We start from the raw sequence: 26456 nt of genomic DNA on the forward strand, positions 1-26456 counted from the left end.
ACCTTTTCCCCCCAAGAAATTATGGACGACCTGCACAAAAACGGCGTCCATAACTTCTTGTCTGTCAAACCGAATCAAACCACCCGAGCCAAGATCGAAAACCGCACGCTCTATCTTTGGCTCATCACATTCGGTGCTACCTTCTCTGAAGAGCAGCTTAAAAAAATCCGAGTCATCCAACGAACAATTGTCCGTTTCGAAGAAATCCGAAACAAACAATTACTGCAGTGTAAGAACTGCCGAAGAATCGGGCACGCTGCCCTAAACTGCAACTTGTGACCAAGTCCATCCATCAGCGGCCTGCCCCAGAACTACAGAGGAGAATCCCAAGTGCGTAAACTGCGGCTCAAACGAACACCTGGCAAACTATAGTTTCTATAGTCCCTACGTTCACTCTGGTCGTGTCCCAGCGCAACGCAGAGACGCACACGCACCCCTCAACCGCGGACGTTAGGTTTATTGAGTTAAACATCAACTCCATCGTCGGCAGAGCACAAATTTGAGTTATTCTTGAAGGAGCACAAACCTCAGGTTGTACTCCTATGCGAGACAAAACTCAACTAACGTTACAAACCATCGTTCCCCAATTTCAATCTGTTCAGAACAGATCGCTTTCAACAGCTTCAGCTCGGCAAGACTATCGCGGGCGGAATCGCTATACTCACGGCCGATAAATTTCTATCGACACAGCACTTCCCCCCCCCCCCCCCCCCCCCCCCCGTGGGCTACTTCAAATCGATTGAAGTCACCCTCGATCTCGATCAATACCGAATCTACTACGGTATACATCACAGCGATCTACTGCTCACACCAAGTCCTCGATCCCTCTGATCTGTCTGACCTTCTTTCCTACTACTCAAGCCAACCCCGCGAAGTCGCCAAAGCCTGGGCTCTCGTCGTAGGCGGAGACTTGAACGCGAAACACCCTTCATGGCTCGACCGAAACCCGAACTTCAATGGTCACCAACTCCACTCACTCCACCATCCTCAGCACGGAATATATCACGCTTTAGCCCCGCACTACCAACCTTCTTTCGTTCCAACTATCACTTCTTCATCACATCCAACATCACCATCGTCCCAAATCCAAACACCTTTCCGATCCTAGAAACCACCTCTGGACTCAGTGATTATCACGTAGTCATTCTCGACTGCAAACTGCCAGTAAGGGTAAAAAAAACCATCCTCGCTCAGTACCTGATTTCAGTAAAGCGAACTGGAAATACATTAATCGCCACATATGCAGAGAACTCAGCGACATTGAGCTCCTTTGCAAGCAAATTCTTCGCGATTGGCTTTTCGGAGGCCAAGAAGAACGAGTGGCAGGGCTTGCGACCAAAATGTATTCGATGGATGTATGCATTCCTCGCAGCCTGGGCGCCGAAACGTTGGGGTGGATCTGGTGTTTAAAACTACCAGTCCTGTTCTCGCCGCCATTTTGAGAATTCCCTCTGGAGTGTAGGTGAGATATGCCCCATTCAAGTGGCCTGGTATTTAAGTCACCCCCGACCAGGATCCGTCCATCCGAGCGATTGCTGAGGGGACGCTTTGTCGGGCTTTTGTTGCAGAGAAAAAGTGAGTGACCTATGGTCCATGAACAATGTGAACGGCCTACCTTCAAGATAATACCGGAAGTATTTAATTGCTGTAGTTCCGTTGAGCGGGATTGAGTGGTTTGGAGAAGAAGCTCAATAGCTGCCAGATTTGGTTCACATTTTGGGGAAGAGCAGCACTTACGGCAATATCTGAGGCATCGACGCATACGGATAGAAGTGCATCTTGCTGAGGAAACGCCAGAAGTGTAGAATACACCAGCTATTGTTTTGCGGCCTCAAATGCCTGTACAGCCTCTGGAAACCACACAATCAGACGGCAGTCTTTGGTTTTCGGCCTACACAAGAAGGCGTTAAGGATCGATTGATGGTGAGCGGCCTTGCACAAGAAACGACGATAGAAGTTTAATATGCCGAAGAAAATTCTCAGATCCTTAACAGTTTTAGAAACGAGAAGCTCCAAATCGCTTGCACTTTGACTGGGTCCTTCAAAGGTAATCAATTGGCCGAGGAATCTCACCAGCAATTGTAAGAATTTGCATTTCTCAACCTTAAAAACTAGACTGACCTGAAGGAGACGTTGAAAAATGCACTCGAGGTGTTCTAAATGCTTACAGGAGGAGGAACTTAGAGGAAGACCAGAACATCATCCAAATATACGAAACAGAAGTTAAGATTTCGCAGGACAGAGCGGATGAATCTTTGAAAGGTTTGCGCTGTGTTGCACAGTCCGAAAGTCATCCTAGTGAACTCGAAAAGTCCGAAAGATGTGCATATTGCTATTTTCAGAATGTCTTCAGGAGCTACAGGAATCTGATGATATGCCTCGACTCAGTCTAAGGTCGAGAGAATACGGCAGTTTGCGATAGAGTGAGCAAACTCGTGGATCTAAATGAAACACAATGGTATTATTTACAAAAAAGAGAAAACTGAATGGTTTTTGCCTTCCAGGGATGAGGAGGATAACCCTTCAACTCTCCGCAGAAATGAAATATCTGGGAGTTATTCTAGACAAGAAGCTTCTTTGGAAGAAACATTTAGAGGTAGAGATAAAATGAACTCTCTCAGCTCAGGTAGTGATATGCATGTATGTTGCTGTATTATGGTGGATTAAGGTGAAGCTGTAAACCTAACCACACTGCAAAGAATTGTGTGTCTTGGTATTACCGGTGCCATGAACACCACATCCGGCGCAGCTCAGAATGTATTACTCAATTTGCAGCCCTTAGATTTATTTATTGAGAGCATTGCAATGAGAGCAGCTCATATACTAATCCGATTAGATCTCTGGAGAAGTGTGGGGACACAGACCAATGGAAGAATTATTGTAAGAACTGAATCCAGTTTTTTAAATGCCCTCGAAGTGGGCCTTTCCCTTGGGGATAGTATGCAATGGTCTTTCAGGCCGAAGTGTATGCCCTAAGGACAGCAAGCTGGATGATTGACGAGCGATTGAACGGCAGGGACATCGCGATCTGTAGCGACAGTTGAGCTGCATTGAAGGTGTTGAGCAGTCTTTCGGTCACCTCAAAAACCGTTCAGGAATGTAGAAACGGTTTCAACCCTGTTGCTAAATTCACTACGGTGGAACTACTCTAGATACCGGTCATTGTGGTGAAGAGGGAAATGAAATCTCGGATGCTTTAGCAATTTCCCCCACGCCCGGACCGGAATCAGCAATTGGCTAATGCTGCTATCAAAAACTGGGAACGAGCTTCCCATAATGATAGGTGACAGAGCCTAATTGCTGCTAAATACACCAAACTTTTCCTGACAGAACTAAACAAACGTAGTTTATCTTGTTGAAAAACAAGAAGACTAGCAGGAGTTTGGTAGGCACTCTGACTGGTAATAATTCACTGGCTGTGCATGGGGATTCTTCAAAGTGATGGGTGTCCATCCTGTAATGAGGAAGCAAGATCCATGGGACATTTTCTATTTGTATGCCCTACCTATAGAAGCATCAGGCATCAAATTTCTGGTGATTATGTACTCCAACTGCAGCAGGTAGCATCACATCCACTAACGGGGGAATTGAGTCCCATGGATCACGAGGTTCGGAATGCTCAGACGCTTTGATTCTCCCCCATCAAACACACATATAGGTAAAAACACTTCGAGAAAACGTTCTTCGAGAAGACGGAAGACCACCTAAATCCCTTAATTCGGCAACTCTACCAACAGGGTAGCACATCTCCTTTGGCCATATTTCTTAGGCCCTGCCAAATTGTAGGAAATAAATCCAGTGATATGGATCCATGGAGGGTAAGCTATTCGTACAAGCCTTAAGAATTAATCCACAGTCTCGGGGGTCTCTCGCGGAAGAGGCTTTGAAAATCCTATATTTTTATAAAACTTTTTTATATTTTATTTTTATAAAAATAGATATAATAAAGTGCAAAAAGAACCAAATGGTATTACTTGCAAGATCTAGAAAGCTAGCTCTAAAGACTCTGGAACTATACATACAAATGCAAAAAGCTGTCATCTTTGCAACTTCCGGTATTGCTCGCAGAGTCCTGTTCGATGACAGTCTGACGTAGTCCGGCTCTTGTAGAAATTTACACTTGAAAAACATTTGGTCCTTATGGCAAGCGAGAATGTACCTAGTAAATCACCTTGGTAAAGAGATGCTATGGCGTGAACCGATAAATACTGCCTTCAACCCGCTCTCCATTTGGTTAATAGTTGGAAAAATTTCGTTGGGATTAATACAATATTTTTCCGCGCAAAGAGATACATTCATACCAACTGAAATAAAGATATACACGAATCGCTTCTATGAAAATCGGGCAGATGAATTCAGGGCAATTCATTAATAAAATTTCTGCTCCGCTTTGGTCTGGGAGTGGAATCGCGAAGAAAAAAATTCCGGTATCCTAGCTTCATTGTTAGTTTTTACGGAGGAAAATAAATCGCAAGCTGAAGTGAAGTTAAACATCCACAAATTTTCAGCGAACCTTCGAAAATATTTTCCTCAAATTTTGGAGTGTTGAAAATTGTGAAACATTTTTTGTATGGATGAAATATGGGACGCATTGCTATCACTGGAATATACTGTTGTGATTTTAAATCCTTTGAGTCCTATTTCAAAGAAAAGCACGATGAATAACTAGAGTTTCATATCATCGCTAGAGTGGAGTTGAAGCTATTGCACGGGAATGTTGCAATAGTTACGATGGAACAATATTTTATCTGATACTACATACAAAGGAGATACAAAATATAAATCTCGTGTATCTTTAGAGATAAAGTAGAAAGCGAAAGAGAGAGGTTTTCGCATGTGCATGTCATTCTGCATCTTTTTGTATGCATGGATATCTTTCTTAATCATTCTCGTCTTTGAAGAGAAAATGTTTCTATTTCTAAGCAAAGGTAGGTGAACAATGTAACAATGTAGTTGTGTGTTCTTCAAACATTCGGATCAGGTGTTCTCCAGAATTTAGCGTTCGGGGAAAGCCATAAGAAGAATAACATTCAGGAATTCTTGTATAACTCAGTGGTGGGAGTAGATATGAGTTCCTTTAGCGCGAAATAAAAGTTTTTCCCTCAAACTGTGTTGAATCCCTATTCGTCCTGGTCTTTTTATCAGCGCCGCAATATTCTCATCCGCACAGAAATTCTATAAAAAGCACAAGAAATACAGTGAATCGATTTACCTAAATTTATCTCAGAATTTCCATAATTGCAAAATACATTAGCAACAAAACTCATCAATCAAAAGCCCCAGCAACAAATTGTAATACGCCTCGACGAAAACCAGTGGCTGGGAAAAAAAGTGTTACAATGCATTGTTTGCTTCCAGCTGACGAAACAAACGCTACCTTATGTGCTTTTCTCCCTGTTCATTTCATCATTGTGATTATCAGCAATACGGGCGGCAGCTATCACTGTTGCGGAAAAAAACATCTTTCTATATTCACCCATTTCATGTATGATATGTATGTCCATTAGCACTTGGAGCCAATTGTATGCATAATCTGTTAGCATTGCACCATTGGAGAGGTATCTGACCAATCAGCCAAAACTGTGAATATTCTTTATTATATTGTCACGCATTGATTACGTTCCGATTTTATTATTTTTATTTATGTTGTTTTGGATGAATTTGAAGTTGAAATTTATGCTGAGCATATGGGCTATGCCTGGATTATGACAATTGGATGCATTGACGCAGGCATTTCTTCCCCTAATACACTCTACATGTGGGAGTGCGAAGGAGGTTCACTTGTTTGAAGAAGTAACTTTCGGAGGAAACATTCACAATTTCACGGCAGTAAATTAAATGTGAAAAATAAGCTAGAGATTGTTATTTTACAGTTCATTGGGTTTTTGGCAGAGTTAACACATCCAGAAAAATAGTAGGTAAGATAATAGAAAAAACATATATTTGAGCCGGTTCCGCCAATTAGAATTAGAAATTAATGGAAGAATTTGTTTTTATGACTGTCGTATAATGACCAACATAGGATTCTTAGGGACCCTTATTTCCGCATTAAATTCTGCAGGTTTAAAAAGACGCTACTATATTAGTTTACATGAAAACAAAATCTGATTAAGGGGAGCGGGTAGCAAGTTTATCCATATGGGAAAACACTTCGTATATTTGATCCTTTTTCTCAAAAAGTACTAGTCCGAATTTATTGAAATTTTGTCAGTTTATTCATGAATCTGTATTTAGCATTTAAGGTAGAAGGAATGATTCTAAATGGTACCCTTTTTTAAGCTTTTGTGTAAAATAAAACCTGTCTTTCTGTTTGTCCGTCGCACGCATTTTCCTCGGAGACGGTTATAGCCATTGACACCCAATTTGGTAGAAAAGTGGTAACTGCGCTGATGCATACAGTGAGTTATATTCCTTTATGCCGAATTTAAGGGGTGGTCCCCATACATGCAAGAGGGGGTGTAAATTTTTTTTTTATCAAATATAGTCATGTGTGGTACCAAATTAAAGGTCTCGGTTAGTACTTTTCGAAGCCGATCTTAGTTTTGACATTTGTTGGAAAGGTGGGGAGTGCGGGTGGTTGAAATTGAACATTTCTTTAAGGGGGCCATTTCCAGAAACTACTCAACGGAAAAATCAACCACTATATGTGGTGCCAGGGCTCCGAAATACCTTCCATAACTGTTCAAATAAAGTTAATAATAGTATATTACTATAATTTTTTGGTAATTGGCTGCAAAACCCCTCTTAATTTCATCCTAGCACCACGAAATTTAGCAGTGATGTAAGCTATAATATAGAGCATGGTCTTACCAAGTTTGGTAATTCAAGACTATGAATGTCAATATCAGCCGAAAGTGGAAACTCACATAATATTGGGTTGGTGAAAAGAAATGCCGTATTTTGTCAGTAGATGGCGACACTTAAACATATCTTGTGTTATACTTATCGCATCGGGTCATACTATACGGCGATTTGAAGACGACAATCTGTGCTACAAGTGTCTCTTTGACAAAGTTGTGATCGTACGTTTCAGTCTCAAGTTATAGCGCGTCAAAGATGGAGTCCACCAAGCAAGAAATTCGCCACATTTTATGTTTTTACTACCTAAACAGTAAAAATTCAACAAAGGTGGCTGAAAAAATTTGTGAAATTAATGGGCCCGATACTGCAACGATTCGCATAGCTCAGCTTTAGTTCGATCGATTTTGTTCTGGTGTAGTGGATGTCGAAGGTACACCCCGTATTGGTAGACCAATCGTCGTAGAAAGCGATCCAAGTATACCGGAATGTGAGCATTTCCTCGATTGGCCAGGAACTGGGTATAGATCATAAAACCGTTTGGAACCATTTGCAGAAGATTTGATTCCAAAACAAGCTGGATGTTTGGGTGCCACACGAGTCGACGCAAAAAAATCTCTTGGACCGAATCAACGCCTGCGATGCACTGCTGAAACGGACCGAATTCGACCCATTTTCGAAGCGGAAGGTGACTGGTGATGAAAAGTGGATCACGTACGATAACCTCAAGTGAAAAATATCGTGGTCGAAGCGCGGCGAAACGACCCAAACCATCGCCTAGCCCGGATTGAGGGCCAGGAAGGTTTTGCTGTGTGGTTGGTGGGATTGGAAGGGAATCATCCAATATGAGCTGCTCAACTATGGCCAGATCCTCAATTCGTTCCCTTATTATGAGCAACTCGATCGTTTGAAGCAGGCGATTGACCAGAAGCGGCCAGAATTGGTCAATAGAAATGGTGTTGTGTTCCACCAGAACAGCGCTCGGCCCCACACATTTTTGATGACCCGTCAGAAGTTACGGGAGCTCGGATGGGATGTCCTATCGCACCAACCGTGTAATCCGGACCTGGCACCAAGTGATTACCATCTCTTCTGGTCTATGCAAAACGCTCTTCTTGCTACTAAGTTGGTCTCGAAAGAAGCTTGCGAAAACTGGCTGTCTGAGTTTTTTGCAAATAAGGAGGGGGGTTTTATAAGGGGGGATAATGAAGTTGCCTTCTAAATGGCAACAAGTTTGCGAACAAAACAGCGCATATTTGACTTAAATCGGATAATACTAAGTATGTTAAATAAAGCGTCAAATTCCGATCACAAATACGACATTTGTTTTTCCCCAACCCTATATAATGTTATTGTGGAAGTGTCGCTTTTTCTTTGACTTTCCTTTTTATAGTGTTTATATATATTTTTAGGCGTCAAACTGACTTTGACACTTTGAATGTCAGGTTCGCCTATGCCCTCAGGGCAATCGGTTAAGATCCTACTGCAAGCAAAATTTTATGCGGCTTATGAACCTGCCTCCTCCCATCACCAAACATGCTGCATACGACAGCATCTTGGCTTCTGCTGCCAAAGAGGTGGCCAAGGGATCAATGGCGAATGCAATAAATGAAGTCGTGGAAATGAACGACAATTGTAGGGACATAAGTGTCGCTCTCCATGGCACATGGCAAGAGAGAGGCCACACTTCCCTGAATGGTGTTGTCAGTGCGACCTCCATTGATGTAAGGTAAGGGAACCACAAAATCAATTATTTGAGTTAAAATTTTATACTGTATTTTATTTTAGGTCATTGACGTTGCAGTAATGTCAAAGTTTTGCCATTGCTCTGGCAAACTGAAAAATGAGCATGATACCGACTGCCAGGCAAATTTCATTGGCTCCAGTGGGGCGATGGAAGTTGCTGGGGCCAAACAGATATTTGATAGGTCACAACAGAACTACGATGTGCGGTATAAGGAGTACCTTGGTGATGGAGACCCGAAACGCTTTCTTTCTGTTGTTGAGAGTAAACCGTATGTGCCAGATTTCGAAATTCGCAAAATGGGGACGCGTCTTCGCAATTTCAAATCAAAGTTGGGGAAAAAAAACTCCAAATGGAAAACCAATTGGAGGATAAAACAGGTTGACGGATGCAACCATTACCAAAATTCAAAATTTTTATGGTAATGCTATCCGTCAACCTGAAAACAATACAGTTGAGAGTATAAAAGAAGCAGTTTGGGCAATATTTTTAAACACTGTATCGTCTAATGAACACCCCATTCATGGGCTATGCAAACCATCTTGGTGCAAATTTCTGAAATGTCAAAATAAAAATACTGCGTATGATCATTCAAACATTTTCACCTGAGCAGGGCAGTGATGGATTAAATAAAGTCTATATTTCGACAACTGGTCCACCCTGACTTGTTACGAAAGTGTGTTCATTGCCGAACCCAAAACTCGAACGAAAGTTTCAAGAATGTAATTTGGGCTCGCGTTCCAAACATTCGCAATACGCGTACGTGACTGTGCAGCGGGGTGCAGACCGGTACCGTTTCATTATTCGCAGAGAACGTATTCGACTTAAGGTCATCGCTGAAACTGGTGACTAAGAGTCGATGGGGGTAGGGGCGACGGCATCAATAACATTACGCCACACTGCGGGCCACAATACTCGCCGAACCACTTTTCTTCGTCTAGAATTTTTTCTCAAATTAACGATGAGATTGCATTTCGACTGTGTGCTAATATGTCGCTGGTGCAACTACAATCACCTATGTATTGTGGTGCAGTTGCGCCTATCAGATTGCACGATTGATGATTCGTTTTCGTGTGATTGGTTTGAGTGATCGAAGGGATCCACCATGGAAAATTAGTCTGCAACATCGGCGGGATCCACTAAGGCACAATATTGCCGGGCATGAAATTTGCGGATATTACCGAAGAGCAAGTTCGACGGGCCATAAACAGTTCGAAGAACTAGAGGAGGCCTGGTCTGGATCGGGTGTAGAAGTTCTGGTATAATAAATTTACTGGTGGTCGGCACATAGCATAGATCAGGTCATTAGTCGGCCGGAGGAATTTTCACCCTTGCTCACCCTTATCCCTAAAAAGTACACGGTCCACAAATTGGTAAAATTTATATTAGTGAAAGGGTTAATGCGCACCTCGAGACCAACAACATTCTGTCCGAGGAGCAGAAGGGCTGTCAAGTCGGGTCAAAGGATTGCAAAGAGCAACACACTGTCGACTCGGTAATTGTAGGACAAGCAACTAGAGGCTGAAAGAAAACTTTTTAGTTGCTATGCTATATCGATTATGCCAAGGCTTTCGACAGCGTACTGCATACCTGACTAATCATGTCCCACGTCTGTATCGCATTGACGCCAAACTAATAAAATTTTTGGCCACAGTCATGGAAGGGTGACATAGCACCTTATCAGTGCATTCATCTGAAGGTGCTAATACCTCAGAGCCTGTCCATATCTGGATTCGTTGGGTGCCCTTTGGTTTTACATGGCACTGAACCCCCCTTCATGGATATTAAATGATGCTAGTGGGCATGGTTTTGCGATAAAATATGGCCTACTTGCTAAGTGCGAGCTGACACACTTTATGAAGTTAGATGATACCAAGTTGTACGCTGGGACTGATGACGACCTTAGATGTGTGCTGCGAATAGTGGACATGTTTAGCCGTGATATTCGGAGAAGAAGGTGAACCTAGTGAAGGCTCGGGAAATCAGGAAATTTGGCGTCTCGAGAGGGTGCTTGTAGTTCCCATAATATTGTCAACTACAGATATTGTACCCTAATCCTTCACGGCTTTCCTGGATGCCCTGGAAATTTCACGTAGTTTGGTTCAAACCATGTAGAAGTACAACATTCTTCCATTAGGCTATCACCGGCTAGCACCACCACAGTCCCTATATCTTTTACGTAGGTGGGATCGTCTGAATGACTTCCATAAGTTATCTGAATAGTTTCCAACCTGAATATAAAAATGGTACCACGCGTGCACAAAGTAAGAACCCAATAATTTCAGCCATTATGGATGTGCAGTTCTTGCTTGACATTCGTCTGAGTAGATCGAATAGGCAGTACGACTACTCAAGTTAAAGACAAGTCAGATACTGTATAGGAAAGCATGAAGCCGAAAGGACACGATTTGCAGGAGTTTTTAAGACAGCCACAATAAAGAGGAAAAATACTGGGTGCTGATAAGAATATTGATAATGACATGGCAGAAGTGGCGATGACTATTTACTGGCCAGTGTATAATTAAAAGTGAATTCAGTGGGCAGAGTTAGATACGACAATTTGTTGAGTTTTGGAAATAACTGAGTTTAATATAATCGGAAATAAAATTATATTGATACTCGAAGAAGTTGCCTATTGTTGAAGTGGAAGATCAAGAGATCAAGAGCCAGGATTGTCTGGAAATGCAGGAAACATAAAAAGTAGAGGAAGGACATCTACCCTGGCCTAAATAGAGCAGTAGCTCTGGAATAATACCCGAATGTGTACTCCTTCTCCTTAAACCAAAATAAATATTACAATAAATAGTAGGATCGATTTTCCGTGATAAGCGATAAAGTCGGTCGGATCGGTTACAATGTGACATGCAGCATGAGGGTTGGCTTTGAATTTGGAAAGAAATGGCAGTTTGTACAAGGAACAGGAGGCAATCATCACAACTCAGGCAAAGTCGTAAGTCTAGTTGATCGAGTATTCACGGTTTTCATTCAAGTTCGAATCTGCTCACAGGATCCAATGTAAGCGCAGAACCCTCCCAGAATCCTTATTACTTTCGAATAGAAGTTCTGTTATTTGTAAACTACACAGTACAGCAGGACCCAAACGCATACCACCGATGGCTTCTATAGAGGTGCACGTAGATACGTATTAGCGGGCCTTTACGGCAGCTTTCACGATTTCCGTTTTGAATTGAAGCTCTTCCTCGTTGTTGACGATTATCAATTTCTGGGAGTTTAACAAATCCTCCGAGGGTTTTAGTCCACTAGCTTAATCAGTCTATTATATACAAGGACAGCTATAGAAGTATGGCGTTGGATATGGCGCAAATATGATAAACATAGGTTTATAATCTTAACATTTTCTCTTGAAAGCATTTTCTTGCCCTTGGTGTACATTGCCTCAGCTAAAGGCGCTTAAATTGTGACATAATTTTTTATTTGGAAATAATATCGGAGCGTTTATTGATGCATCCAAGTTGCTTAGCTATTCGCAACACTTTTCAATTCAAACGTTTTGGCCATCAACAAGTAACTCAAAAAATATTACACCTTGACAATCCCAACAAACCGAATAGTAGGATCTTTTTCGATTATTTGGTCATTGGATCTGCCATTTCGTTTTTACAGAACCCATTCTTCGTCACGAATCCGTAATCGGTTCAGAAAAATCCTTTTTCTAAGTGACCGAGTGAAAAAAGTGTCTATGGCGATTTGGTCCAACTTGCTTCTTTTTCGAAAACAAGAAGGAGGTACCCAAGCGCCAAGCGTTTGAATAAGCCTCACCTAAGTAGATTTACAGATTTTTTTATACAACCAGCAAATGGCAGTTAAAGTTGTCAGGTTATGAGCAGGTGGTAGGTCCACAGTGTAGAGGAAGTCTAGTATCGATCCTAGGACGCTACCTCGGAGAACTCTAGGATGTTGTAATCGAGAGATTTGCGCTTCAAAAAAGTATTTCAAAATTTCATGCAACTGTTCTGGAAGCAACTTCTAACTTTAAAAACCAGTACTTGGTAAAACACTTTGTCAAATATTTGCGCACGTCCACCAAGTTCGCTAAGCAATACGGTTTAGCCTCCAGTGCACTCCCTATCTCAAAAAAGATCCTGTGAATGATTATATCGAAAGTCAATCTGGTGCTGAGGAATCACTTTGTTTTCATCAGATATGGTATGGCTTTTGAAAACTAGCAGTTTTTGCACATCTTTGGAAGGAGGACTATACTGCCTCCTACTGTCCCGTTACGGTCTTGAATGACGTGCTCTAAAATGCTTCAAGGTTCAAACCCAATTGAATTGTTGCGCCAACGATTATTATGATTTAAAGGATGGGCAACCGAATTATGGGTCTCCAGGATGCAACCTCGGTCTGGTTCTTCGTACAATGACGAATTATTAACATCTCTGGAATCTTTCAAGCCTTGGAGTGATAAACGGGACGCAAACGTAATTGGTTACTGTTCAGAAGCTACTATATTCGTTGAAATGCATGTTTTGAGATGAGGAGGAAAATCCGGGCCACTTTAGAAATTGTCCAATCAACCTAATTTTGTTAAATGTTCCATTTCAGTCCCAACGGAAAGCTACGTTCCGGAGGGTTCCAAATCTATCAATTCAAATTAATTACTTTGTGCATTTGCATTTGATATAAATTTATAAATAATTCTTAAGCGTATTCAAATTTATACTCACTTTTATAAGTACGATTTTTAATAATAGTTTCAATAATTCTAGTTCCATTACTAGCTACATCATATATCACGTCATCCGTTAATGGTCTCTCCTCCTGGTGCAGTAGCTTATCTAACGCCCAGGCGTAAAGTTTAACGGAATCATAGAGGTAGGCGGCGTATATAGATATAAACTGTGAAAAGAAAAGATAGAGAAAAATTTCAATTAGATACTTTCTATAAGTAATTCCACTCTTTCAATATTAACGGTCTTACCTTAATATAATTATTATTAGAAAATAACATTGGTAAAGAGAAATTAAATGGCTCCTTCGTATTATATTCACGAACTTTTTCAGTGAAGTTTTCATAATTGTTCGTTGGCGGTGTCGAGACTACAACTAATAAGCTACGGGCACGCTTTAAGAACATTTCTGGCTTATCCGAACAAGATTTAATTTTTTGTAAGTTATCCGGTTTCCATAGATATTTCTGTGCTTCCCTGTGGACAAAACAATGAAAATAAAAGTAAAAATCTATGTAAAGGAGAAAATGCAGGATATATTTTTTTAATTCTACTTTTATAAAAAATCCTCGATTTTATCTTTGTAATTCCCGAGAGTATTTTGAACCGCATTCTTGTCTTGTCCATTACAATTGTTAACATTAGGTTGTTGCACATGAAATGGCCGATTTGGCAATCAAGTGAAGTTAGTTGCGATTTTGCTGTATCAAACCACCACCAGTTGGCGCTGTTGGTGTTGGATAATGACGTATAAATATTCCTACATTTAATCAAGGAGTCATTTCAGTTTTGACCATCGTTATGATAACAGTAAATAAAAAGGAAACACGTCGGGAAACCGGAAGCTGGACGCTTCAATTATAAAAAAATATAGTAATATAGTATTATTAGCTGGCAGCCTTCGGATTTTTTCAAATTTTTTGGTTTGGTAGTTTCTGAGAATCGCCCCCTTAAAGAAATGATCACTTTCACACACAGCGATCATCAGGCTATCCTCGCAAAGGAATAATATGAAGCCATTAAAACGAATAACGATGAGCTGGGTAACAAAGAATTTCGACGCAGAAATGTTCAAGGAGGTAAAATTGCAGCGGGCATGCGATGCTGCTATGCCTCGACGTAGCACTTTCCGAAGATGAAATCCCAATTTTGGTGAAATTCCGAAATTGAGGAATGCCGGAAAGGTGCCTCAAAGCTAGAAGACGCTCCCAGCGCAGAAGAAACCAACCTGAGTTCGAGGAGCTACACGTGGAATATAAAAATGCGAGAAAAAAATTGCAAGTAGCTATCGCAAAGAGCAAATCCGAACATTTCAAGCGGATGTGTACTGAAGCTGACTCTGACCTATGGGGTGGTGCATATAGGTCGGTGATGTCATCACTAAAAGGGCAGCGCTCCCCACCGATTACTTGTCCAGAGTTGTTGCAGAATATAGTGAACACTCTATTCCCAGTAGATGTGAATTGTACAAGTTTTCCTGAAGTACATTTAAATTCGGATGAAGTTCCGATAGTGGTAAGTGAGGAGGTTCTAGACGCAGCAAAAAGATTGACCGAAAAAAAGACTCCAGGACCGGATGGAATCCCTAATATTGCCCTGAAAGTAGCCGCCAGGACAGCGCCAGGTATGTTTGACCAAGTTTTCACGGCATATCTTAGGGAAGAAGAATTCCCCGAGCAATGGAAGCTACAAAAGCCAATACTCATTCCGAAGGTAGGTAAACCATTGGGTGACCCCTACTCATATAGACCGATATGTCTGGTCAATACCATTGGCAAACTATTTGAACGAGTAATATATAACAGACTGCTCGCTGTTGCGGAAAAGGAAGGAGGCTTTCTGACAAACAATTCGGATTTCGCTGACTGGCTTGGCTCAGGCTGCAATCGAAGAAGGAAAATGCTGCGCAGTAATAACCCTCAAAGTAAAAAATGCGTTCAATAGTGCAAAATAGAAAAAAATCATCGAGGCACTCGACAAGATACAGGCCCCGAAGTATATTGTACGCATTGGGGTTGAGTTTCTCCTTGGGAGAAGACTTTACTGCAACTCGGACGATGGGCTAAACATATTCCCGACAACTTGCGGAGTGCCACAGGGTTCCTTGCTGTGGTTAGTTATGTATGTGTTGACGCTACCCCTACCGGACAACGTGACAACTATTGGCTTCGCCGATGATATCGGACTAACAGTGGTTGCAAAACACCAAGACCAGATCGAGATCTATGCAAATGAAGCGATATGGGAGATCAATTCCATCCAAGAACACAACTGTGAAAATCAAAGTTGGCGAAAAAACAATTTACTGGCTACCATCGCTCAAATACTTGGGAGTAATTATTGACAGAAGACTCAACTTCGAAAGACACACTGAGTATGCCGCAACTTCCATCGCTGCAAAGATCTCGAGGGTACTACATTGGTGGGCCAAGACAAAGTCGACGTCTTCTGCTTTCTAGGGTAGTCAGCTCCATGCTACTCTACGCAGCTCCAGTTTGGGCAACTATTCTGAATAACAAAGTGAACTGCCGAAAGTTGGGAATGGCGTGTTGGCTAAGTGCACTTCGGGTATGCAGTGCGTATAGGACAACAGTAGGAGAAGCAGCATATGTACTAGCAGGGATGCTCCCCATAGACATTTTGGCGAAGAGTCTAGCGCATTTCGACGGCAGCTCGCACAGTGGGAATCTATCGAAGGGTGGCAAAAGCAATGGGACGTTGGACAGACCGCATCATTCCGGATATTCGAAGATGGTTTGAACGAAACCATGGGGAATTAAGCTACGAGTTAACACAATTCTTAAGTGGACATGGAGGTTATCGTGCTTATTTACATCGATTAGGTTACGACGAATCATGACGCTGCCCAAGATGTGGTAACGTGGCTGAGAATGCGGCGCATGTCATATTTGATTGCCCCAGGTTCACCGCGCACCGAACAAGAATGGAAGTGGTCGAAGACAGGCGTTTAACACCCGAAAGCATTGTGGAGTTCATGCTGGAGTCAACGGATGCCTGGAACCAGGTTGTAAGGGAACTGCAGGCTATTCACAAACAGCTTAGGCAGGAAGAACTACGACGAAAACAAGGAAGGGAAAGAACCATAATGAGCCGCAGTTAAAAGCTGATTCAGCCCCGCGACGCAATACTTTATAGGAGTTCCGTGGGGAGAGTGGAATGAGAAGAAGGTGGTTTTAGTGAGTAGAAGTCTCACATAACTGCTTGGCAGGAGCCTGCAATGCCTCCAACGACGAAAAAAATTAAAAAAAAGACAGACAGACAGACAGTAAACCGATTTTAATAAGGTTTTGTGTAAAAGGTTTACACAAAACCTTAAAAAGGATAGAAAAGGGCCAAGAACATATATTTTTTCTGTATGAACTCAAACTCGGTCATAAAGCAGCGGAGGCGGCAAGAAACATAAACATCGCATTCAGAGCTGATACGGCAAGTGAACAAACCACATGGTGATGGTTCGAAAAATGTCGGTCAGGCGACGTAAAGTTTCAAAGTGAGCCACATGGACATCCAGGACCATCGATTGACAACGACGAGTTGCGTTTGCTAGTCGAATCCGATACACGTCAGTCTGTGAGAGACATTGCAGAGAAACTGGACGTACACTATTCGACAGTTTCCCGGCAATTGCAATAACTTGGAATGGTGAAAAAGCTCGACAAATGGCTTGTGGAAACCCTTACGGAGCAAAACATGGCGCTTCGAATGGAAATTTGCAGTTCTTTACTCTCCCGCAGCAGAAGCGATCCCTTTTTGCACAGAATAATGACATGTAATGAAAAGTGGATGTTATACGATGTTATACTGATGAGCCACCGAAGCATATGCCGAAACCGAGCCTCCATCCGAAGAAGGGAATGGTGACTGTTTGGTGGTCTGCAGGTGGAGTTATCCACTATTCTTTCTTGGCACCTGGAGAAACGATAAATGCACAGAAATACTGTGCCCAACTCGAGGAAATGCACCAAAAATTGAGTATTCATTGCAGTATGACACTCTGCCTCATCCACCATATTTCGCCAACCGATTACCACTTTTTAAGCATTTGGATCATTTTTTGGCGGAAAAACAATTTAGGAACGAAGAGACTGTCAAAGTTGCCTTCGACGAATTTATCAACACCTGACAGTTGGAATTCTACGAAACTGGCATACATGCTGTTGAATCTCGCTGGAAAAAGTGTTTTGAATCAACTGGCATCTATTTTGAAATTGATAGCTTTGTACTGATGAAGGGGGTAAGTTGCTCCCGAAATACATATCATATATACACTATAAAATAAAATTGTAGTTTGGAGTAAGCTACTGGTGTATCAATTTTAGACTTAACTACAAATAGAAGACAATATCTAACCTCTTATCTATTTTGATTAATTAAATAAATTTTTGTAAGCTTTACAGTCGTTTCAAATTGTTGGTACCAAATCGGCCATTTCATGTGCAGCAACCTAATAGATATGTAATAAGATGACATACTGAATTAGTAGCATGAGTCGTATCTATCATCCAATCCATCGGAAACTTTCTCCATGATTAACTTTTTTTTGAGCTTCATCGGTGCCCATCTTCCTGATACAAATTCATTACATTTGTGTCAGGATTCATTTCGAGGAGAAACGATTTTTATCTTTTCGGTTGTTGTTTTATTGAAAAGTCTGTACCACTGATAGATTTCGATAATCCTTTTTCCAAAAAATCAATCACTCTGCTATTGTCGAATTCTCAGGAGATAAAATATGGGATCCTAAAATCCTTAGAAGCATCCCTAGTATATTTGGTTTCGATTGGATACTATTGTCTAGGATAAAGTCGATTCATCAGTGGAAGTGGCATTGTCCCAATTTTCGCTGAAAGGGCTCTTTTCATTTTTTTTAAATTTGTATGGTAGACAAATTTCCTGAATGGAAAGTGCTTCCATTTCCTTTCCTATTTTTTTAGACAACGAAGCAGAATATAGTTTCTCATAAATCATAGTTATTTCCCAATTACTTCCAACTTGGCTTTAAAAGAACTTTCAGTAGACAATGGATATGCACGATAAGAGGCATAAATATACGAGTATAGAGAAATGCTGGTTAATGAATCCCTTCAACAGTCGATCCCTTTGATAGTAATTACTTACTTTGACGAATCTTCGTTGCTATGAAGTCGCAATCACAGATCAAAACTGCTAACTGGCAACGATTTAGCTGAACTCCTACCCGAACCAGACCATCTGCCTGTCGAATTATAGACAACTTCCAGCGTCAATTCTGAGGTTGAATTTTCAACCCTATCCCCGATGATGGTTAGAAGCTTATGAAGATGGAAGAAGGAAGTTCCCCTCTTCAAACCCGATGAAAACTTCTGACGATCACTTTCCCGTAAAAAGTTATGGCTCCCCAAAATGGAATTTTGTATATCATCACTAAACTTGAATTTTCAACCCTTCCCCCCTTAAGAAGAGACAACACAGGGGCTAGAAAATTAAATTTTACCATGATGATATCAAAATACTCCCCATTTGAAGTGCCGTCACTTTTTAATGCTTCTCAATGCTTCTCCCTTAATACCCCTTTTTTTCTCCCCCTCGGACACCACCTTGTCGTGGTAGGGGAGCCTGTAGTAGTTCACTACTACATTAAGGGTGTCCAAAATATGAATATGAAAACGAAAGATATAAACTCTCCAAGTGGTATGAAGTCACAGACTTCGAATCCACCCGCAATCATGAGCAATCATGTTGCGGCCGAGTTGCGGATTTTGGAGTCCTCACTACATTCACACCTCTCTCTTCTGTTAGCGGTAATACGCGCAAGAAACATAAGACCAACACATCTGCTAAGGTCAACGCTATATTGTGCTCCGCACCAGGGCTTACCGGTGTGCTGGGAGGTGATCAAATCAGCGAGAGAGATCTCAATGAAGCTGGCCCCTCCCATAGGAATACAAACACGAAGGCGGGAAGGAAGCGGACGTATGCGCAAGCTGCCGCCTCCGTTCTGACTACTACCGTGGAAGTTTCCTCCAACGATGCAAAATGTCAGAGGGGCAATTTACCATCCTCCGGGAAACCTGTGGAACAAAATGCTGGAGTCTGGAACGAAGCCACGATTTAACAAGGGTTTTCGCAATGGACTTCTCCATTTGGAATGCACTAACGAGGCTGCCTTAAAGTGGCTTCAGGAGGCAATCCCGGCTTGGATTTCCGGCGATCGCCCCAAGTTCACTACTGTGAACACTGAGCTATGCAGGACATGCATGCAGAACATGTCGGATGTTGTTTACCGGTCCCTCGAACGAAGGCAGAGGACATCATCCGCATGTTGGGTGAACAGAACCCGGACATGGACTTTGAACACTGGAAGGTAAAGTTCATGAATGCCAGGAAGGACAAATTTACAAACGTGGAGGGTTTTAACTTGGTATTCGAGCTGGACCAAAAGAGTCTGAATATGTTCAGGGGAAGTTCAGGGTGCTCCACTTTTTCCTAGATAGACTAAAATTCAGTCATATCAGGAAACTGTAGGGCATCATCTCCATTTTGAGAGCGAAGAACAATGATGGTCTTCGATGCTCTCCCACAATTGAGCTGCGCGTGGAGGATAGTGCATACCGGGGCGGAACCCCCGTATGGGGGCTCGCACTGGTGAAGGGACTACAGGGCGAATCCTACCTACTAGTAACTTCTCCTACACCTTCCACGGTACAGGCGGAAGAAAGGGAAACCAGAGACGTGAACGGAACTGGCTTGATGCCAGTTCGAGTGATCGAATCTATGCAAACCGGATACCGCAAACCAAACAAAGTGCTAAATGGAAAACAGACGAATGCTCTGCGGGATGACATGAGATTTTTCATGGAAGAGGACATGGGAACTGCGGTACCTCCAAGTGCGGCTTTTCTCAAAGAAATCAAACATGAGGGGATCGAGTCTCTGGCGGTACTGTGTAGGGGAAACCCCGTCACACGTGGACTGCTGCATACGCTTCTAACTGTTTTCCATAACACAATAGACTAAATTTATATCGAAAAACATAAAGATTGGTCAAATCAACCTGCAGCATGCCAAAGTTCCCTCCTACCTGTTGGCAGCGAGAACGACAAAGCTGCAGGATTTCCCCTACAAAACACGGAGGCGGTCTTGATTACCAACCGTAGGAAGAGGAATACGGTTAATATTCGTCTTAGTAGCCATGCCATCAGTTCGAAGTCGGTTATCAAATACCTGGGGGTGATGATTGACGTTAAAATCAATTTCAAGGGACACCTGGACTATGCCTGTAAGAAAGCGGCAAAAAACCAACGTATCAGTAGACCGGTTGGTGCTTAACATTGGAGTCGCGGATTACTTGTGGCCGAAGTGGTTCGCTCCACACTATAATACGGGGTACCAGTTTGGGAAAAAGCACTAAAGTGTAAGAGTAATCGGAGGAGAGTAAACATGACTTACCGCTTAGTGGCGTTAAGGGTGGGAAGGTACAATATCAGGTGAAGCAGCATGTGTTATCGCGGGAATAATCCTAATAGACATTGTGGCAAGTGGAGCATGCTGTCTGTACCAAAAAAGGAGAATGAATCCACTGGAAAAGCACACAAAATACCGAAAGGCGGCAAGGCGAGAATCACTGGAAAAATGGCAGTAACGGTGGGAGAGGGTTCGCTGGACTCACTTTGATTCCACGTATTGAGGAGTGCATTCAACGACGAGACCGCGAGATTAATTACCATCTGACGCAATTTCTGTTAGGCCATGGTGGTTGCAGGAAGTATCTGCATCAATTCAGGTTGAATGTTTCTCCCTTTTGTCCCCAAAGTGGTTGCACATCTGAGCACCCGGGGCATGTTATGTTCCACTGTCCACGATTTTTCTCAGAGAGGACGATCCTGGAAGACTCTCTGAAAATCAGCGTAAGTCCACACAACATTGTGGAAACTGGTGTACGGTGAACTCCGCAATGAGCAGTATACAGGAGGAACTTGGAATAGCGGAGCGGGCAAGAAGGATGCGAAGAACGGAAGATTTGGTCGCTTAAAGTGCAGTTCTCCTTGCGAAGTAATGTTTTGCAGTAGTTACGCGGCGAAGGATGAAGGAGAAAGTTAGGTGGTTTTAGTGGGTGAGAATCTCATAAACCGCTTGAACCTGGCGCAGCAGTGCCTTTTTAAGATATTCAGTCTATGCCTTTCTCCCCCGAGGTTTCTCAATCGGATATTTCTACCAACTGTTTGGTGCCCTAGACTATGCAACGATTCCATACCCGGTGGGGACTGGCGAATTTTCCCTTCTCGGCAGTATTTGCTGTCCCTATAGACTCTCCGGGCTGGCTGATCTTTTCCTCATTCATTCCATTCAGCAAGATTTTTATCCAAAACTCAGCATAGGTATAGGAACAGCTTTTGGAAGGTGGAATTAATTCCATTGGTTGCAATCCACAGTCCGTGAATTTCGTCACTACAGAAAGTGGTTTTTATGGGTTAGAATTGCCGATCTGATAGAGCATTTTGAAATAAAGCGCTCTCATCCCCTTTAAGACCTAGATCTAAATTGGATTATTGCGCTCTCGATTATAATTGTAATCATTATGTTATTAGAGGCAGCCTTAATGTCGATGAAAGATGATGCAACTGGTGTGCATATTTCAACAGTTTTTCCATCGACTGCCATATTTATTGTTGATGGTGAGCATAAGTGGGTGCACTGCTTTCTGTAATTGATCGCCCCCATACTGACGCCAGTTCGTCGTCTTTAGTTGTTGGAATCTCTAGATCGCCGGTATTTTGTCTTTTTAACATTTCATCAGAACATTCAACCGGTGAACACTCTAGAAAGATGATCAGAAATTAAATTTCCCTCTTTCTCTCGGCAGGATGAGCAGCGATGTAGACGCAACCCCACCCGTACCCACCCCGCCCTCCAAGTAAAGAATTAGAGGACACAGTCAGTTAATCAAGAGAATTGAAAACGATGTATCTAGGAGGCATGGATCCGAATTGGACTGCCGCCCCATTATTAGCAAGTTACTAGGTGGACTAACTAGATATTAAGGAACACATTTTTAAGAGGCGTTTTAATGCATATTCCAGTGTTACTTAACTCTCATGTAGATAAATGTGTACTATTTTACGACGAACCTCAACTAATCTAAAAAAAATCCTGTGAACTAAATCTTAATATTTGGCAAAATGAAACAAGTCGGGAAACCGGAAGCTGGACGCTTCAGGTATGTAATATTTGAGTGGACATTTGTCCCATTCGAACCTAGCACGTAATACATGCATATATTATGTGAGAATATCTCATTTCGCTTGATACTGACATTCAAAGTCTTGAATTTGGATAGAAGCGACAACTTTGACCTATTATAACTTTGTTAGTAGTAACGCGACTTCCACCAACCACCACTTGGTACGATCATGCTCTATCTTATAGCGTACATTGCTGGAAAATTTAGTGATTCTAGGATGAACTTAAGGGGGGTTTTGCAGTCAATTTCTAAAAATTATCGTAATATCTTATTATTAACTTGAACAGATATCGGTATGGAGGGTACTTTGAACTCCAGGCACCAAATAGTCCCGACTTTTTCGGATTTTTGGGATGGGTAGTTTCCAAGAATGCGTCCGTGGAAGAAATAATCACAGTCGGCCAGCGTTGCGAAGCCTAAGATGAACGAAAAGGATGGGTGGTCTAAAGTTACCAGCAAAAAAGCGAAAGAAAAAGCAAAAATGCAAATTCGTCCAGAGGGGATTGTTATCTCTAGGAAGGGCAATCTGTCTTACATGGAGATACCCAGAAAGGTCAAAGCTGATCCCGACCTGAAAGATCTGAGCGGAAATGTGAATAGAAACCGAAGATGCCAGAAAGGGGTCTCGTGTTAGGCAAAACTGATGACTTTCGCACTTAAGTTAAAAACTCACTTGGGAAGAATGCCGCAGTGCGTGCCCAAAAAACATGAAATCTACGTACGAAAAGCCTATGGCGGTACTCAAGCGGCCACAATACGAGTACCAGCGGAGGCAGCACAGAAGTTGTTGGCGGCCGGAAAAGTTCGGATTGGATGGGTTGTCTGCCGTATAAGAGAACAAACTTCACTAAAGAGGTGCTTTAAATGCCTCATGTTTAGGAAGTTTGCAAAGGCGTGCACCGGCGCCATTGATTAATTCGATCGATGCAGACTGTGTGGGGAGAAAGGCCATATTGCCAGGGAGTGCAATAAGGACCTTAAATGCCTACTGTGCGAAATAAAAGAGAGCTAAGATAACCGGCATATTGCCGGAAGTGGTAAATGCTCGGAATTTAGGAAGGTGCTGACCGCAATGAGAAAATGAGGCTTACTCAAATAAACGTCAATCATTGCAGGGTTCCTCAGGATTTACTTGAGCAGACCATGTTCGAACCTGAGATGGAAATTGCCATCATAAGTGAACTGTATAGAAACCGTCACGGTGGCATATGGGGCACAGATTTGATTCATGGAGCGGCAATATGGGCTTGTGGTCCACAGGACGTACAGTACACTGTAAGTCAGGTAGCCAGTGGCTTTGTGTGGGCGAAAGTGGTGTATATGTGTACAGCGGCGTAGCAGCTGTATACATGTACACCACTTATATTGTTTGACACTGTCTGAATTCGATCAAATAGTTCATAATCTTGTTCTCCACGCAGGGAGACGAAGTCCAAAGGTGATTTCAACGATTGGGCCTTTGAGTGGGGTAGCAGAGAATCAAATGCACGGGGGCGTAGAAGCTTTTGCGCAGATGAACATACTTTTGGCTAACGAAGGTGCTATAAACACTTTTCAGAAAGGGGGGTCAGATTCAGTCCTGCGCTGGCGCGTGGTATGTCCTGGTGTGTCAGCGAACGCTACACCCACAGGGACCACTGGGCAATCTTCTTTGAGACATATGTCGAACCCAGGACAAAGACCGATCATATCCGAAACCGAGAAAGATATCAGGCTGGTCTGCAAAAGCTTTGGATGAGCGGACCTTCATAGAGGTATGGTTAGATCAATGTAATAAAGCAGGCACCTCTACGGAAAGAGCCCTCCATCTGGCCCAATGCATCGCCAAAGCATGCGACGCATCCATGCTTAAGAGGTGCTCATGTCCCAGTAGAAGGCGAAACTACTGGTGGAATGGTGAACTGGCCGGCCTTCGATCAACCTGATACCGAGCCAGAAGTGCTCAGAGGGCGGTAGGTAGAGTCGATCAGGGGCAAAAAAGTACGCCTATAAGGCAGTCCGCAAAACACTCAAATTCATCATCCAGGGAAGCAAGAGGAAATGCGGACATAAACCCATGGGCGAGTGCTTATAGAATCATGATGAGGTTAACCACCGCAGATCGCGTGTCCTACTCTGTTGCTGAAAATCATCCAGATGTTATTCCCCCACAAGAGGAGGGCGCCGACACATTCCAACCACCTCTGAATGTCACAACAATTCCGCCAGTCACCAGAGATGAGCTGCTGGAGATCTGCGGTAGGATAGGAGACAAAGCGCCGGGCCTGGGCAGAGTAGCGAATAAGGCCCTTAAGCTTGCCGTGAAATCCAGACCGGACATGTTGGCTGTTGGGATATTTCCAGTGGAATTGAAGCGGCAGAAGTTAGTACTTCTGCCTAAGTCTGCTGACCCTCTAAGTGAACCATCCTCATACAGACCAATATGTCTTTTAGACACTGTAGGAAAAATGTTAGAGCGAGTAATCCATAATAGATTACTCCCGGTTAGTCAGAGCCAAGGAGACCCTTCAGGTCGACAGTATAGGTTCCGTAAAGCCAGATCAACCATTGTTGCCATCAATTAGTTACTGGCTTGGCCAAAGATGCAATTCATGGAAAGGGTAGTACAAGCAAATATTGCGTGGTAATAGCCCTGGACATGAAAAAATGCATTCAATTCTGCCAATTGCAATTTAATACAGAAATCCCTAGCGAAGGTTGGTATTTCCCCCTATCTCGCTGCTGTCATCGCTAGTTATTTGTCCGAAAGGAGGGTCTGATATGACACCGATGACAGACCTCAGAAGTACGTTGTTTCTCGAAGATGTTGAGTTAATCTGGCGAGGCAATCAGTGCTGTTAAAAGTTGGCTAGAGAGCTCTGGTCTGACACTTGCGGAGGAAAAAACGGAAGCGGTCCTCATCACTAAACGCCGGAAGAGGAATTACGCCTGTATTAGAATCAGAAATCATATCTCTACGAAGCCGATCATCAAATATTTGAAAGTGGTAACAAACAGCAAGCTCAGTTATAGGCAACGCATGCAGTATGTTTGTGGCAATCATCTACTGGTAAAGATGATGCCGAACGTGGGAGGGCTACGGTATACCTCTAGGTTGCTAATAGTCACGGTGGTGACCTCAATTATGGTCTATGTGACCCCAGTTTTGAGGAGGCGTTGCGGATATCAGTTAACGCTAACAAACTGAGTACAGTCTACAGGAGGGAACCCTGAGGGTAAGCTCTGTCTTCAGAACTGTCTCAGATGATGCAACATTCATTATCTCGGGAATGATGCCGATTGACATCTTGGCAGATGAGATGGCGAACATGTCCAATGCGAAGTCAATCTCTCCCTTATTGCAGACGAAGACCGCTGAGAGGCAGAGATCCATAAATAGATGGCAAGAGCGGTAGAAACATTCGGGAAAGGGTCGGTGGACTCACAGGCTTATTTCTGCCATCAAGGGATATTTGGAGAAACGATACGGTGAGATTAATTATCAATTATAATCTCACCCAGTTTCTCACGAGGCACGTAGGATATCGCCAATACCTGCACAGGTTTAAATTGGAGATCTCAGCTGGCTGTCCAAATTGCGACGAAATACCAGAGGATCCAGAGCATGTGTTCTTCACTGTTCAAGATTTGTGGAAGAAAAAAGGAATCTAGAAAAGACTCTAATAGTGGTGCTGGTACCAGAAAATAGTAGCACATCAAAAGAATTGGGATGCGGTCAATTCCATGATCGCATCTATCCAGAATAAACTGGGAAAGGCAGAGAAGAAGAGAGTAGTCACGGTGACCAAGCTAGAGTGAGCTGACTCCGCCCCGTGATGTAATACCTTATGGTGTTTCCGTGGGGCAGAGTGGGTAAAAATTCCACACATTGGTGTGTCCGGACCAGTGTCTTTTGAAGATTTCTACCTTCCCAACAAAAAAGACAGACAGTATACCGATTTTAATAACTTGTTTTGTTTTACACAAAACCTTAAAAAGGTGC

General features: G+C 42.7%; 1 protein-coding gene across 1 annotated transcript in view; it reads right to left on the minus strand.

Moving 5' to 3' along the window:
* LOC119648011 (receptor-type guanylate cyclase Gyc76C-like) overlaps positions 1–26456 on the minus strand; it is a 405069-nt gene that overhangs the window by 54069 nt on the left and 324544 nt on the right. The window contains exons 8-9 of the mRNA XM_038049411.1: positions 13485–13710; positions 13231–13402 (exon numbers count right to left, since the gene is read on the minus strand). Coding sequence (XP_037905339.1) covers positions 13231–13402; positions 13485–13710 — 398 coding nt within the window. The remainder of the gene's footprint in view (positions 1–13230; positions 13403–13484; positions 13711–26456) is intronic.

The sequence above is a fragment of the Hermetia illucens genome, chromosome 2 (assembly GCF_905115235.1).
Source record: "Hermetia illucens chromosome 2, iHerIll2.2.curated.20191125, whole genome shotgun sequence".
Classification (NCBI taxonomy): Eukaryota; Metazoa; Arthropoda; class Insecta; order Diptera; family Stratiomyidae; genus Hermetia; species Hermetia illucens.